The 15,183-nt window shown below is 41.9% G+C and overlaps 1 protein-coding gene and 1 long non-coding RNA gene across 4 annotated transcripts in view; one reads left to right on the top strand and one right to left on the bottom strand.

Annotated features, from left to right (window-relative positions):
* The window catches only part of LOC116669861 (uncharacterized), a 17,800-nt gene extending 4,379 nt beyond the window's left edge, over positions 1–13,421 (bottom strand). Inside the window, exons 1-2 of the long non-coding RNA XR_004326886.1 lie at positions 13,306–13,421; positions 8,483–8,485 (exon numbers count right to left, since the gene is read on the bottom strand). This is a non-coding gene — a long non-coding RNA (uncharacterized LOC116669861). The remainder of the gene's footprint in view (positions 1–8,482; positions 8,486–13,305) is intronic.
* The window catches only part of immt (inner membrane protein, mitochondrial (mitofilin)), a gene marked incomplete at its 5' end in the record, with an annotated part of 35,563 nt that continues 20,380 nt past the window's right edge, over positions 1–15,183 (top strand). The window contains 10 exon segments of one of the 3 annotated variants that reach the window (XM_032499915.1): positions 1–156; positions 3,034–3,101; positions 3,266–3,458; positions 3,915–4,032; positions 6,955–7,047; positions 7,864–8,031; positions 10,217–10,350; positions 12,015–12,118; positions 12,906–13,041; positions 14,083–14,212. In XM_032499915.1, the coding sequence (XP_032355806.1) occupies positions 115–156; positions 3,034–3,101; positions 3,266–3,458; positions 3,915–4,032; positions 6,955–7,047; positions 7,864–8,031; positions 10,217–10,350; positions 12,015–12,118; positions 12,906–13,041; positions 14,083–14,212 (1,186 nt within the window). 3 annotated transcript variants of the gene reach the window in all.

Genomic DNA, 15,183 nt, shown 5'->3' with positions numbered 1-15,183 from the left:
GAAGAAGGGGCGGAAGAAAACGAAAAGTAGGACGAGAGGACTGCGGAGAAAAGATATACTGCTCCTGTGCAGGTTAAGTTAATTAACATTTGAGAAAAAGAGTGATTGTGGACCATGCTGAGGGCTTGTCTGAGAGGAGCTAATGCCACAGCCCGGGTAAGACTCGCAACTACCCTTCTTTTACTGCCCCAAGCTAGCTAACGTTGACGTTACCCATGGAGCTACCATGTTGTCATTCACTGTGACCCACAGACTGGCCCAAGGTGCCATACTGGAATTTATTGTAACCACGGCTGGGTTGTTAACATTAACATAACGGCAGGTTTTAGAATCAACACGGTTATTCATTGAACGTAAAGATGTCAGAGAGAGGCAATGAAAACAATGCATTACGTCAGTGCTAGCCGGTTAGCTTCTAGTCTAACGTTAGTGACACATGCCATTTCAACCATAATGTTTGCTGAATTGCAATATTTAAATACACATTAAAATAACTCCGTCTGGTCCTTGTATAGCCTACATGTTAGTTAATCAAGTTAAGGTCGGGAAGGTGATTTAGCTACATTCTGGTTTGTTTTTTAAAAGCCTCGTGCACAAATGTCAGCTTCATGTTGGAGAAAGATCCAGAATGAAATGAGTTATCGGTACCAGAGAATCTTTAAAAAAAAAAAAAAGATAAAATATATATATATATATATTTTTTTAAGATTATTTTTTGGGCTTTTTCACCTTTTTTTAGTTTTTTGACAGGACAGTTGTGAGAACGGGGAGAGAGAGGGAGGAGACATGCAAGAAATAGTCACAGGTCGGATTCGAACCTTCGACCTTTGCGTCGAGGCATATAGCTCGTAACACTGAACCAACCTGGTCACATAGACCCGGAGGTCGGACGGTACCCACCCATTCTCTGACCCAGAAATGACATCATACGGCTCGGTCTGGCCTCAACCGGTAGAGCCTGGATAAGCATACGGTCGTCTTGTTATGACGTTATTGCTTCGCTTTATTTGCAGTCGCTAAAGTTTAACCCTTAAAGACTTTATGTATCTTATACAAATGTAATAAAGAGTGAAAATGTTTTTAATAGCCAGGACTGTAATATGATAAACATGTTGACTCACCGCACTATGTTATTAACATATTGTAATTCTCGTGATTTTGGTAACTTGCCATTTTATATTGATAACAACAAAGTATTATGAAATTAATACATGTACACACACCTAAAGGATTATTAGGAACACCTGTTTATTTTCTCATTAATGCAACTATTTAATCAACCAATCACATGGCAGTTGCTTCAATGCATTTAGGGGTGTGGTCCTGGTCAAGACAATCTCCTGAACTCCAAATTGAATGTCAGAATGGGAAAGAAAGGTGATTTAAGCAATTTTGAGTGTGCCATGGTTGTTGGTGCCAGACGAGCCGGTCTGAGTATTTCACAATCTGCTCAGTTACTGGGATTTTCACGCACAACCATTTCTAGGTTTACAAAGAATGGTGTTGAAAAGGGAAAAAATCCAGTATGCGGCAGTCCTGTGGCGAAATGCCTTGTTGATGCTAGAGGTCAGAGGAGAATGGGCCGCCTGATTCAAGCTGATAGAAGAGCAACTTTGAATGAATAATAATAACCACTCTTTACAACCGAGGTATGCAGCAAAGCATTTGTGAAGCCACAACACGCACACTTGAGGCGGATGGCTACAACCAGCAGAAGACCGACCGGTACCACTCATCTCCACTACAAATAGGAAAAAGAGGCTACAATTTGCAAGAGCTCACCAAAATTGGACAGTTGAAGACTGGAAAAATGTTGCCTGGTCTGATGAGTCAGAATTTGGAGTGAACAGAAATGAGAACGTGGATCCATCATGCCTTGTTACCACTGTGCAGGCTGGTGGTGGTGTGGTGTAATGGTGTGGGGGATGTTTTCTTGGCACACTTTAGGCCCTTAGTGCCAATTGGGCATCGTTTAAATGCCACGGCCTACCTAGCATTGTTTCTGACCATGTCCACCCTTTTGGCCACCAGGTACCATCCTCTGATGGCTACTCCCAGCAGGATATGCACCATGTACAAAGCTTGAATCATTTCAAATTGGTTTCTTGAACAGGACAATGAGTTCACTGTACTAAAATGGCCCCCCCAGTCCCCAGATCTCAACCCAACAGAGCATCTTGGGATGTGGTGGAACGGGACTTTGTGCCCTTGAATGCATCCCACAAATCTCCATCAACTGCAAGATGCTATCCTATCAATATGGGCCAACATTTCTGAAGAATGCTTTCAGCACCTTGTTGAATCAATGCCACGTAGAAATAAGGCAGCTGTGAAGGCAAGAAGGGGTCAAACACAGTTTTAGTATGGTGTTCTTAATAATCCTTTAGGTGTGTGTATTTCAAGTGTTTTGATGGATGTATTTGTGGGAGTGGGCTTTATACACTGTTAACCTGTTTTTGCTGAAACCTGGGTTTGAAATGTATAAAAATAGGACTTTATTTATTGTTTAACAAAACCCCAAAAACAGAAACCGCACCAGAACATGTAATACAACAAAAAAATATGGTAAAAGGAAACAATAACTACCTTTCTCTTTGCCTTGCACGTTCCAGTTAAAAGGTTAGAGAGAGATGCAAGGAAAAGATGGAGAGAAACATCTCCTCCTGTGATGTGCTTTCCAAATAATAAGAAATGAAAACTAGTGGTGCTAGTGCTGTCCACCTGAGAACATATTAGCCGCTGCTTGAGTTCCATGTAATAGTTGTTTTACAGCCATTCTCACATGCAGAAATCTGTCAAACTATACTTTTTAAGGAATTTCAACGGCTGAGCAACACCAAAGCCATTTCTGATAGCATGCAGTTACTTTAAGTTGTAATATTTTCTTGTTAAATGTTTTTTTTATAGATGTTTTTGTAATGGAATTATAGTTAACATTGGACCCGTGCTTGTTTTAGGCTGTGAAGATCAAGCAAAAGCGCTGCATGAGCTGTCTGTCTAATAGCCATTCTCTCTCTCCCGCCCGCTCTCTAGAAGAACTGCGGGAGAAGTCCTCTAACCAATCTGCAACACTGCCGGCACTACACAGCTGGAGAATCCAGGTAACAAACACACACACACACACATATCGCACATCACACATCACACATCACACACAGGCTTGCTCGTTACATTCAGGCCTCTAGATGATTAGCAAAACTTTGTCACCCCTCATGTTGACAACAGATTCATGTCTATCCTTTGCTGTCCTCTTACCCCACAGTGGTGGTGGTGCTGCTAAAGTGGTTGCGGCTGGCTTGTTGACAGTAGGCGGAGGGATCGGAGGTACAGTACTGTACGCCAAATGGGACCGCAAGTTCAGAGCAGCCGTGGAGAACAAGGTTCCATACTCAGACTGGCTGCTGGGTCTGGCTTTAGGACCCGCCTCTCAAGACGACAGCCTCCCCGTCAAGAAACAGGTCAGGATGGGTTGACGCCACTTTGGGGGAATGTGCTAAGGCTAGCTGGAAGTTGTTCTTCATTAGATTAGACTGTTTTGAGAATACAGTACTGTACTGTGTTTCTTCACTGTACTCTACTGTGTTTCTTTACTGTACTCTACTGTGTTGTGTCTACCCCAGCCTGCTAGTATTGCAGCGCTGCTCTCCTTAGACAGCTGGGCTCCACAGTACAGCCAATAAATATCAAATTATGTTGTGTATATGTAACAAAACTAAATGTGGAAAAAGTGAAGATTCTCAGTGAATACTTTACATCTGCACTGTATGTCCATTAGCTTAATAGTTTTTAATAAGGGCCCATCGGTAATAGATTTGGCTTTGTACAGAACTGATTGTGACGTGTGGCTCTAAACAAAAAACATTTCGAGACTCTCAGGCCTCTCAGTTAAAGTGACTGCTGTTCCTGCTGTTTAGGTGGAGATGGCCCAGCCTCCCTCTATGATGGACAAACCGGCGAAGGGATCCAAAGCAAAGTCTGAGAAAAAGGCAAAGGAGGCGGCAGAGAGTCCCATCCCTACACAGAGCATAGAAGGTAAGTCTCTGTTTGGGTTAGGACTCAGACATTATGGATTTTGTCCCTCCTTTCAGTCTGCCACCTTGCTGCAGTGAGCCACTGTTGATTGCTAGGGCTGCGTATTGTTCATAAATATTCAATTCTGATGCCAATACTGTGACTTTTGATACCGGGTCCTGAACGGTACTTTGTTCAGTGCCAGTTTTATAACCTGTATGCCAGCCGAACTTAGCCCCGCCCACAACATTTGAGGTCGGGAAGTTTGGTCTGGACTATGCTTGAACCAGAGCGGTTTGGAGCAATCAAATTGTCAGGGCGGGCTTTATACAGTGATGGACAGATGATCAACAGTAATCAACCACGTCACCAAAGAGCGCTGAGACGGCTGCCGCTGGAGAACTGAGATGTGTAGATTCCATTCATTGCGTCTGTTGTAGAAGACATTGATAGCACATTCATTTTTAAAAGAGGAACAGAGAACCGCAATCGAGGCATTTGTCAATCGGAAAGTTTTTGCCGTCCTTCCTACAGGGTTCTTAATTTATCAGCTGGCCCCGATGGTCTCCGTTGCTCTGATTGGTTGTAGGTCTGTCCAATTGAGCGCAGAGGCGTTTTCTTTCCTGGTTCGGTTGGAACACGCCCCGTGATCACAGCCCAATGGAGCAGTATCAGACTCATAATCTGACTAAGATCTGACAACGTCAGGCTACCAATTTTACACAAAAAAAAAGAAATTTACAATATTACACATTAGGGCATTATCTTTTTTTGTTTATCTTTCAGCCCGTCTCGGTGTAACGTAGAGTTTTTCTGCGTATCTCTATGATGTGTAACGTTAGACAGCCAATCACAGACATTAGATCTAGGTAGAATTATGCTGCGTGCTGATTGGCTCACTGACGCTGATGAGATTTACTCCTTAGAGACTGAAATTTGGTATTGAATGACGAGACATTTTTTAATACTTGATACTTTAGAAGCAATTCGGTAGGTGCCAAAAAGTATTGAATTCTGTACCCAGCCCTAAACTATGTGTTGGATGGCAGGGTCCAGACTAACTTTTCCACTAGTTGCACATGATTTGGTCGCACCCTTTTTTTGGTAAAGCATGCTTTTAACCGGTAACTTTGCATGCTGTTGATGAATAGTTGTCCAAATTTGCATACCCTAGTTTTGCATCAATATAAAGATAGACAGTGACTCGAGACTTGATATTTGCAAAATGTTTTAATCTGGATGTTAAGTTTCTCTTCCACGAGCAGTGGCTGACATAGGGTTCAGGTTCTTTTCTATCGTATCATTTTAAAAGAAAAGCAAACTTAAATGTTACTGAAGTATAAGTGTTTTCTGTACACTCTGTTGTTTTAATGCACCCACAGAGATCTCTCAGGGTAAGCTTTCTTCTGTTGTTCTTTAGCTGTGCTCCTCGGCCTTTCACTACACTTTAGAGTGACAACAACTGAGAATATTACAACTACGGAAAGAACAACTGAGGACAGGACAACTAGTACAACTAAGGATAATACAACTAAGAATAGGAAGATGGGGGGGAAGGTATTGGCGAGGGACTATGCATGGAAGTAAGTATGATCGGTCCGCGTACAGGAAAGAATGAGTCCGTTAACTTATTTGACAGAAATCTATGCATTTACCTGTTATGTCTGACAATTTGATAAACAATAATGTATCTTATGTTTGAGAAAATTAAACCCCAATTAAAAAAACAGATATTATTTTAATAAATAACCGGGAGAGTCCGGTACAGACTATAAATATCATTTAAAAACATGAGGCTGGCAGAACATTTCACACGTCAGAGAATTGGGTCTTCCAAGTTTTCACCAGATGGTTGAAAAATCAGTAGTCTGGCTCAGCGGATGTACATTGCTACACTACAGCCTGACATCCACGTCGCTATTTCCTCTACCGCGGCCTAGCAACATCTTGGACAGGTGTGATTGGCCAGAGCGTTTTTTCCTCCCTCTCCCAGATGAGAGAGGCCATGTAGCTGGGCCATACTCCATCGCTGACACAGCGCTGTAGAGTTAGGTCTGGGAATGCAAGACTAACAAATCACTGTCTGTCAGTAGTTATCCCTAAAGTAATTTTTGATAGGATAACCATCCAAATCACAGCTTTCAACAGTGGTGCATGTTGCCCTTTAGTCCTTTTAATTAATAAGACAAATGACAGGAAGTTAATGGATTAAATTGACTGTTTGCCATTTAAGCAAAATGTCATTCACTGTTTCTAGACCTAGGTGGAATGCAACGCTACATCTAGCTCTGTGATAAATACTGGTTTTATTTTACATTTTAATCATATTTTGTATCATTATAGTTTTGCGATGAAACCAGGTGATTCACTGAATAAATTCCCTTATTTCTCTGGTGACTTTTACTATCTATCATGTGTGGGCATAACATTTGTTCTATTCCACAAAGAGGTATGTTTTTATTAGTATTCTTTGGCCGTGTTTTATTTTACGATAGACATTTTTTGAGTCCTCTGTTTAAAGAGAACTCAGCGATCACTGACATTATTAGATCTTGGTAGAAGCATGCTCCATGCTGATTGGCTCACTGACTCTGATCAGATTTACTCCTTTGGTATTGAAATTGGGTATTGAATGACGAGGCATTTTTTGATACTAAGGAGGCAATTTGGTCGGTGCCTACAAAGTATTGAATTCGGTACCCAGCCCTAATTCTAAAGCCAAATAATGTTACTCTAAACTCAGACATTTCCTTTCACTTTGTACAGCTGGTGCATAGAATCCAGCATTGTATTTTTTATTTTTATTTTTTTTTATTTTTTAAAGTGCACGAAAGGTGTACACTTGTGGGTGTACACACACACACACACACACACACACACACACACACATACACACCACACACACAAACTTTCTGTGCCTTTCTGTATCTGTGTCCAACCCAGAGGCTTCAGCAGAGGCTACTCACATCCTCTCAGCCATGGGTGAGGTCCAGTCAGTCCCTGCTCCATGTGACACAGAGGGAACAGCAGCCAAAGGTAACCATCAAGCTGCACCGCTCCACCACTTCATATGTTAGAGTTAAAGCAGAAATTCAGTATTTTTTCGACATTTAAATCAATGTATAGATCAGAAGTGCCATAATTCAGTTTATCCTATGAAGGGCCCCAAATGAATCTGGATGGAGGGCTCCGGGCCAAACATAAATGTTGATGTGTTGTTGAATTACATTATATTAAATTAGAAAGATGAATTGATTCGTTGTCAGCTATTAAATTAATCGCCAACTACTTTGATTGGGGATTAATCGATTTTAGTCTTTAGTCTTTTTTTTATGAAACATTATCTGATTCCAGCTTGTTAAATGTGAATATTTTTTTCTAGTTTCTGCACTCCTCTGCAACAGTAAACTGAATCTCTTTGAGTTGTGGACAGAACAAGATTTTTGAGGAAGTCGCAGATTGACTTTGATTTAAATGGGAGAAAAAAAAGATTGATCAAATATGAGGAATAATAATTGTTGCTTTTTACAATTGTTGCAATTGTTACTTGCAGCGTACTTGTATAGTCAAGAAAATAAAGATTCTAAATTTGTAGGTCAGGATTTAAAGCACTTTCAAAATAAGACTTATATAACCTTATATGTTTTATATCATTAGCTATAAATCAAAAAATGCTCACTAAACCCAAACCAAACGCAAAGCTTCCACGAGGTACACTGTACACAAAATAACAGAATAAATACCACTATGAAGGAGACGGTTGAACTGTTTGTCTGCATCACTTTACTGCTATTGCTATAAGGTATCTATTGAAAGTAAGGTTACATTGTGTCTTTGTGTTTCCCCCCCCAGAGGAGGAGTGCAAAGAGTGCCACGGCCACGAGGATACCCCAGTGACTGCAGTAGTTCACCCTGACACAGAGTCCCCTGCGCCAACAGAACCACTGAAAGAGAGACCAGTAGAAGAGGTGACAGCTAGACTGGCTCAGCAAGACCTGGAGGAACAGGACGCCCTGGCATGTAGGTTCACACACACACACACACACACACACGCACGTGCAGAGACCTCTGCAGGGGCAGGTGCTCAAAGTTAAAAGGGGCACATGGTACCCAACACAGCATTAGGGCTGTGTATTAGAGCTGATCATCTTCCTCTAGAAAATGAATTTCATTAGTTACTTTTTAAATATTCAAATAATATTTGAATATTTCAGCATTCAAATAGGATTTATTTATTTTTACTACTCAAATTATATTTGACTTCCAGGAATTCCTTCCAACAGCCCTACTGTGTTTAGCTACAGTATAGGCGAAGATACAGATGTTACTGTTTAACATATTATGATGTATCCCAAAACTGTAAGCAAGGAGATAAAGGAGAAATATGTCATAGTATGAAGAACACAATGTGCATAAAATCTGGGTTCAAGTTTTATTTATTTTTTTGAACAATCAGAACAGGGAGATCTACAATCTGTGGGATTCCTGAGTTATGGAGGCGACAGAGTCAAAGCTTGCTGACACTGCTAAGAAGTGGCTCACTATGACTGACCTGTAATGTTCAGCTCACTGGTTACAGCCAAGGCAGAGGGAGACACTACCAGGAGACATGGCTGCTGCACACAAAGAGCTAAACAAAGCAAGGCACCAGATTCAGAAAAGAAACTGGAGAGGGGACGTTAGTAGAGGGAGGGATAGGGATGAATAGTGACGGCTGTGGTAAGAGTTAGAGAAAAGGATCTACGTATATGGATGAGAACAATATACTTTAAAGGTTTTGAGTGTAAAAAATGAAGCACGTTGGACTTTGTGGTTTGCTCTACTCACAGAGTTGCTGATGTGAACATACATATATATGACGTTTTTGCATTAATGGTACCTGCTCAACTCGCCTGCGGTGGTACTAAAAAAAGTACCTGTTAGCAGGTACCAGGGACTTTTGGAAAACCAAAAAAGTCGAGTTGAGGATGTGCCATGTAATGGAAAAACGCCATTAGTGGCCCGGCTGAAGCCCAACCATAGGAGCAAACCTCTGCCCGGACTCACATGCTACTTGGAACTATAGACATGAAAAAGATATAATAATAATAATAAATAATAAATAATATCAGGAGGAAATTAGACTAAACAAGTGTTACATGTTAGCATGGCAAGATGCAAAATGTGATGACACAGCAAGGAAAGGATGTAATGTGACTAACCTGATGTAGTGTAGGACTGACTGGCAAGAGAGCAGTCACAATTCAATATATTAATATATATCCCAATATAAAACACTGAAATGTATTGACTTCTTTAATTATAATATAATTTAACAAAAAACATCCTACCAGAACCTACTACAGGCCCAACGTAGATTTGAAACATGTCTCTGGCATACAGTTGATGCAAGATAAACATTAATGTAGCAGTAGGCTAACATTAATCCAGAAATATTGTGACAAACTACTGAAAGATAACATTTCACTTCACTGTATAGCCTAGAACTTTAATAGATTTTGCTGATAATAACTCACCTGCTGAGAAGGATGTTATAGCCTAATTCTCCAAACTCTGACTGAATATTATAAAAAAAGGATGCTGTCGCCTGGGCCTATCTCTCTCTCACACACACACACACACTCACACTCACTCACTCACTCACTCCTGTTAACCTACAGAGAACTGCTGCTGTTATCTCTTGTGTATTAGAGACTGAAACGGTGATGCTATAAGGCTCTCACATGATGACTCTAAGTGTGTGCCCTATTAAAACAAGTGTAGCTCGTGCGGTTATCGCAAAATTTCACTACTTCAATGTTAGCTTCCAGTGCCACAACTTTTGCCTGCTGGCTGTTTTTATCCTGGAGGAGACTTGTTAACTATCTAACTATTAATGCTAAATATTCTTCTTAAACGGGCCGTAGTCCCCCCAAAAAATGAACAAAAATACAGCTAAAAAAGGGCACTTTGACCCATTGCGCCCCACCCCCACATGTGCATGCTCACATTGACACTCACTCAATATCACTCACAATTCTTTATTGGCAAATAATGCGGAACAAACTGCCTGTGACGTTACAAAAAATCCAACTGGTGGAGTTTAATACCTTTAGCAATGTCTAGCTCTATTTTCTTTATATTGTCTCTACTCTCCATTGTACTCTACACTCTCTGTCAACCGCTGATGTTTCTCTGTCTGTCTGTTTGTCGGACTGTCTTGCAGCTGTATCAGCCAGTCTTGAAAACTCACTGGCCAGCGCGGCTAAAGCTACACTGCAGGCCATTGGAGCTCAGGAGGCAGCCCTGCAGGCTATCGCACGGCACACACACAAACTGAAGGAGGCCATGGAAGCAGAGGTACAGAACACACTTCTACTGACCACAAGGCTGTGGTGTGATTACAAACAGACGGGTGTAGGTGTGAAAGATGCAATTAGATTTCTGTGAATTGGTGAGTTTTAGTGTTAGAGCCAGTTGTTGGGGCACTGTACTGAGCTGGGACTCAAAATCCTCCATTTGCATAATAATCAGGGCTGGGACAGTTCACTTCCGTCTTTATCATGATGGCAGAGATGACGATCTAAAGGTTCATCATAACACAGGGGCTTGATAATTTTCCAGGGTTTCCCCCATTGTATTGCAAGCCTGGTAGGCCACCAGGCCTGCAATACAATGTATTTTAAGATCTGCAGTTAGCTTTTAGCTCTGACTTAATGTAGGGTCCTATGGAATCTGTCTTATAGCTTTTTTTAAATTTGCAATTTCGCGTTTCCATGATATTGTTATCACGAAAACTATTGGGCTCTACATGCTGCTTTCTGTCTGTGACTGGCTTCTTGTCTAAAATAAAAACAAAACAACAACACAAAGACACAACTTCTCTGGGGGAAACCTTGATCTATCTATTTTCTTCCGCTTATCCGGGAAAAGCCGTGTCAACAGACCAGGTTTCTAGGCCAGATGAGATATCATCCCTCCAGCATGTTCTGGGCCTACCCCAGGATCCCCTACCAGCTGGACGTCCCCAGAAAACCTCTAACTGGAGGCATCAGATGCCCGGACCACCTCACGCTTCCTTCCGGAGGTCTTAGCTTCTCTAATAGGTGCAGGTTGAAACATAGATCGACTGGTAGATTGACAGCTTGGCCTTCCAGCTAAGCTCCTTCTGACCACAACGGTCCGGTGCAAAACCCGCATCACTGCAGATGCCGCACCAATCCACTTGTCCCATCTTGCACTCCATTTTACCCTCGCTCGCGAACAAGACCCTGAGATACTTGGAACCTTTTGTCGGGGCAGTAACTCACTCTCCCACCCAGAGGGAGCAATCCTACGTTTTCCGGCACAGCTCTATGGCATCAGGCTTGGAGGTGCTGACTCTCATCACGACTGCTTCAAATTAGACTGCAAACTGCTCAATTACATGCTGGAGGTTACGGTCTGATGGAGCCAGGAGAACCACATTATCTGCAAAGAGCAGGGAGACAATTCTGAGTTTCCCACTGCGGACACTCTCCTCTGCCCGGGTGCACCTTAAGATCCTGTCCATAAAAGTCATAAACGGAATCTGTGACGAGGGACAACCCTGGCAGAGGCTAACACACACTGAAAAGTATGTGGGCACAGCTCTAATGTTGGTTTTGGATGGCTCGTACCATGGGACCCCGTACTCCCGCAGTACCCCTCCACAGCACAGGGACCGTGTACAGTGGACACTCAAGTTAGCTGTAGTTTATCTTTTTTTTTGTTTCATTTCAAAAGTTTGAAGTTTTGTAATGATTGGAGTTATCTGGTAGCCTACATCAGCACCCTATGCGGACACCGCCTCAGCACTTTATCCAACTTGTATTGCATCAGTAAGAAGCAGAGTTGGTCAGTAGCGGTGCTACAGCGGTTAGTGGTAATTAAATCCCCTAGACCTAACTACAAAACATTTGATCAGTAGTCCCTGTGCTGTGACACTTCTAAAGGCTAACATAATTGTTTAGCAGTAGAGTGATTACAGTTGTTATGAAATGCAGGTCCCACCGCAGGAGAAGTCGGCCCAGTGGAAGGAGCTAGAAGCTACAATAGCTGATAGAACTTGCGCCGTGACTGATGCTGAAACTGCTCTGTTGAATGCCAAGTAAGAACATTATCGCTCATACACACACACACACACACACACACACACACACACACACACACACCCTGATCATTACACATTTTGTCTTATAGTTGTAGGATTTAACTAATCTTCTCCGTCTTTAGATATGTGGTCGTGGTTCTGAAATAGCATTACTGCTTATTCTCCCAGAAGCTTGATAAACCTGACATTATATTTCATCAAAGTAACTAACAATAATTTCTTTTGCTGTTAGTGGAGGGGCTCTTCATTTCAGACGAGGCAGGACGCCACCACTATAAAACGCTTGCCAAACCCTGACCATTTTTGGTCTTAGGGTTATTACAATAAACCATAGCATGAAATATTCGGCCATCGAAGATTTACTGTTGACAGCACATAATGTGGGTGCTCTCCTCTAATATCTCTGGGTGTATTAAACCACTGTGACAGTGTTGCAAAGGACTGCTTTATGACGGTATCAGATTTTAAATGATGTTTTACATTAGTGTGATTCAGTACCTCTATTTGCCATGTAAACGCCAATATAAATATACATAAAGCCCACTCATAGGCCAGCTGTGCACACAAGTGTGTTAATTGTTACATTTCCACCATGTTTGATACTCTGAAACCAGAGTGAAGTATATACGTAGCTCGAGTATATTGCTATTGATCAGTCATGTGAGCATGTATACACCCAGGGAAGGGTTGCTAAGCCTCTATTCCAAAATCAGCCTGACTCATTTTCAGATCTTGCAGCGGTTTTCCTCCTCACCCCGTCTCTCCCGTCTGTCTCTCCCTGTAGTGAAGCCTTGAACGGTCTCAAGTCAGTGATTGACAAGTCTAAAGGGCTTAAGGTGAGCGCTGTTCGCCCGCTGGTTTTAGCAGCAGAGGAGAATCTCCATAACATGGTGGTGGACTTGGACAAAGTGGTCACTAAGGTAAGGACATTTTTTTGTACATTATGTACAACCTAGGAAAAGACTTTAAAGGGATAATTCTACATTTTGGGAAATATGCTAATTTGCTTTCTTGCTGGGGGATAGATGTTCAGACCGATACCAGTCTCATGTCTGTACGGTTAACATGAAGAAAAGTCTCAGGATCTCCAAAACTATTACAATTCACCCTGAAAGGTGAAGTTAAAGGGTAATAACCATCATTTTTAACCTATGTTTTTGTGACTAAGTGACTGACAAGAACACCAATCTTTGACATTGGTCCAGTTTTAAGCGTGATCGCTGCAGTCGACAGCGGTGAAACAAGCTGCAATGTAAGTTAATAGGGCGATTATCCATCTTGTATTTACCTTTTACAAACGTGCTTGTTTCACCTCTGCTGACTACAGCAACCTTGCTTTTCGTTGGTTTTTCCCATCAGTCACTTTGACATGAAAACAGAAAATAGGATCCAGGTTAAAAAACAAAATGTGGGACTAACCTCATCAAAAATAAATAGAAATAGGCTCATTGAATCCACAAGAGCTCAGGTTTCCAGTCAGACCCAATTTATGCAACGCCAACACTGTTTGGGTACCCCAGTATTAGTAATTTGTACTGCATAAGAAAAACCCCAAACTGCATATGATTATCATATAGTGGGCATGTCTGTAAAGGGGAGAGGGTGCCTATAGAACCAATTTTCATTCAGCTATCTTAAGGTGAGAGGACAGGGGACCTTTGAAAACAGCCATGCCAGTTTGTCCCTCGCCGAAATGTTTCTTTGGATTAGGGAGTTCAAAACAAAAGTTCTAATCCCGGGCCAAGCCCAATAAGATAACATGACATTTACTCATTCTAGTATCAGTAGATCTGGGCTGTTTATTCAGCAAAGGACATTCTTCACATTAGCACAGTTGCTGCCCAAAGTTAAAGAATTTGACTGATTTATTTGACTTTTTCTGATGTTCTAAAGCTATCGTGATAATATTGTTATTGTGAGTTCTTTGGGCCACTAAACATTGTGTGTGTTCGTGTCTGTAGGTGCAGTCTGCAGAGTCAGAAGCTAAGGTTGTCTCCCAGTACAGTGAACTGGTTAATGAAGCCAAACAACAGTTCCAGAGGGAAGTAACCAGCCTAACTCCAGAGATCCAGGCCAACTGGAAGAGCCTCAGTAAGAACGAACACACACACACACACACACACACACACACACACACACACACACACACACACACACACACACACACACACACACACACACACACACACACACACACACACACACACACCTTTATTAGATAGTTGATAATAGAGTGCCAGGAAATAATTAATATTTGACAAAATGTTGCAGTCCGAAATGGAACTGGAGACCCTGCAGTTGTAATGTTAGTGTCTTAGACTGTTAGCTCACCTGGACCTTGGATTGCTTCCATATTTTAATTTAAGCAGATACGATTCAATATCAGGAAGAACCATCCAGAATATGTCTTCATTCAACTCAGCGTGAAGCGTGCTGTGAACAGTACTTTACAGGTACTAGACAGGTAGTGTTTACATGTTAATGGAATAGGTGATTGTGACACATGGCGAAATTATGCAAAGTGTGAATGTAATTTTTTTTCTGTGAAAAGTTATTGTGAATAACCGCTTTGGTTGGGGCGAAGGTGCCGACTCCGAACTGCAACGTCCCTGGTTCACATCTGTCATTCTCCATCTATCTCACATTTTTTTAATGCTATTTTTTTAATATTGACACAAAGCTCAAAGTTCCTGTATCCCACCGCAGGCGTAGCCTGGCTCTGCCCTCCTACTTCAGATCAATTTTCATTTCCCTTAAGTACACTGTCCTGGATTGCGGTGTATTCTTGGGTTTTCTCCTGTCAAAGTTTTACTGGTCCAATCAGCGAGGGACGGGCTGAGAATGATAACGTAGAGGTTGGGCGCTAGTTTGAGTTGTAGTTCCGTAATGGTGGGTGAGAAAGATGCAAGCAAAGCCATTCGGCCCGCTGTAGCAATGCTGCAAAATATCCACAAATTAAAGCCTGAGCAAGAACAATCTTTGCTGAGTTTTGTTGAGAGCCATGATGTCGTGGCCCTCCTCCCCACGGGGTTCAGGGAAAGTTAGATTTTCCAGCTCGCTCC

Source organism: Etheostoma spectabile, chromosome 20 (assembly GCF_008692095.1).
Source record: "Etheostoma spectabile isolate EspeVRDwgs_2016 chromosome 20, UIUC_Espe_1.0, whole genome shotgun sequence".
Lineage (NCBI taxonomy): Eukaryota > Metazoa > Chordata > Actinopteri > Perciformes > Percidae > Etheostoma > Etheostoma spectabile.
Note: the sequence above shows the minus strand (reverse complement) of the source record. Positions and strands in the feature narration are given on the sequence as shown.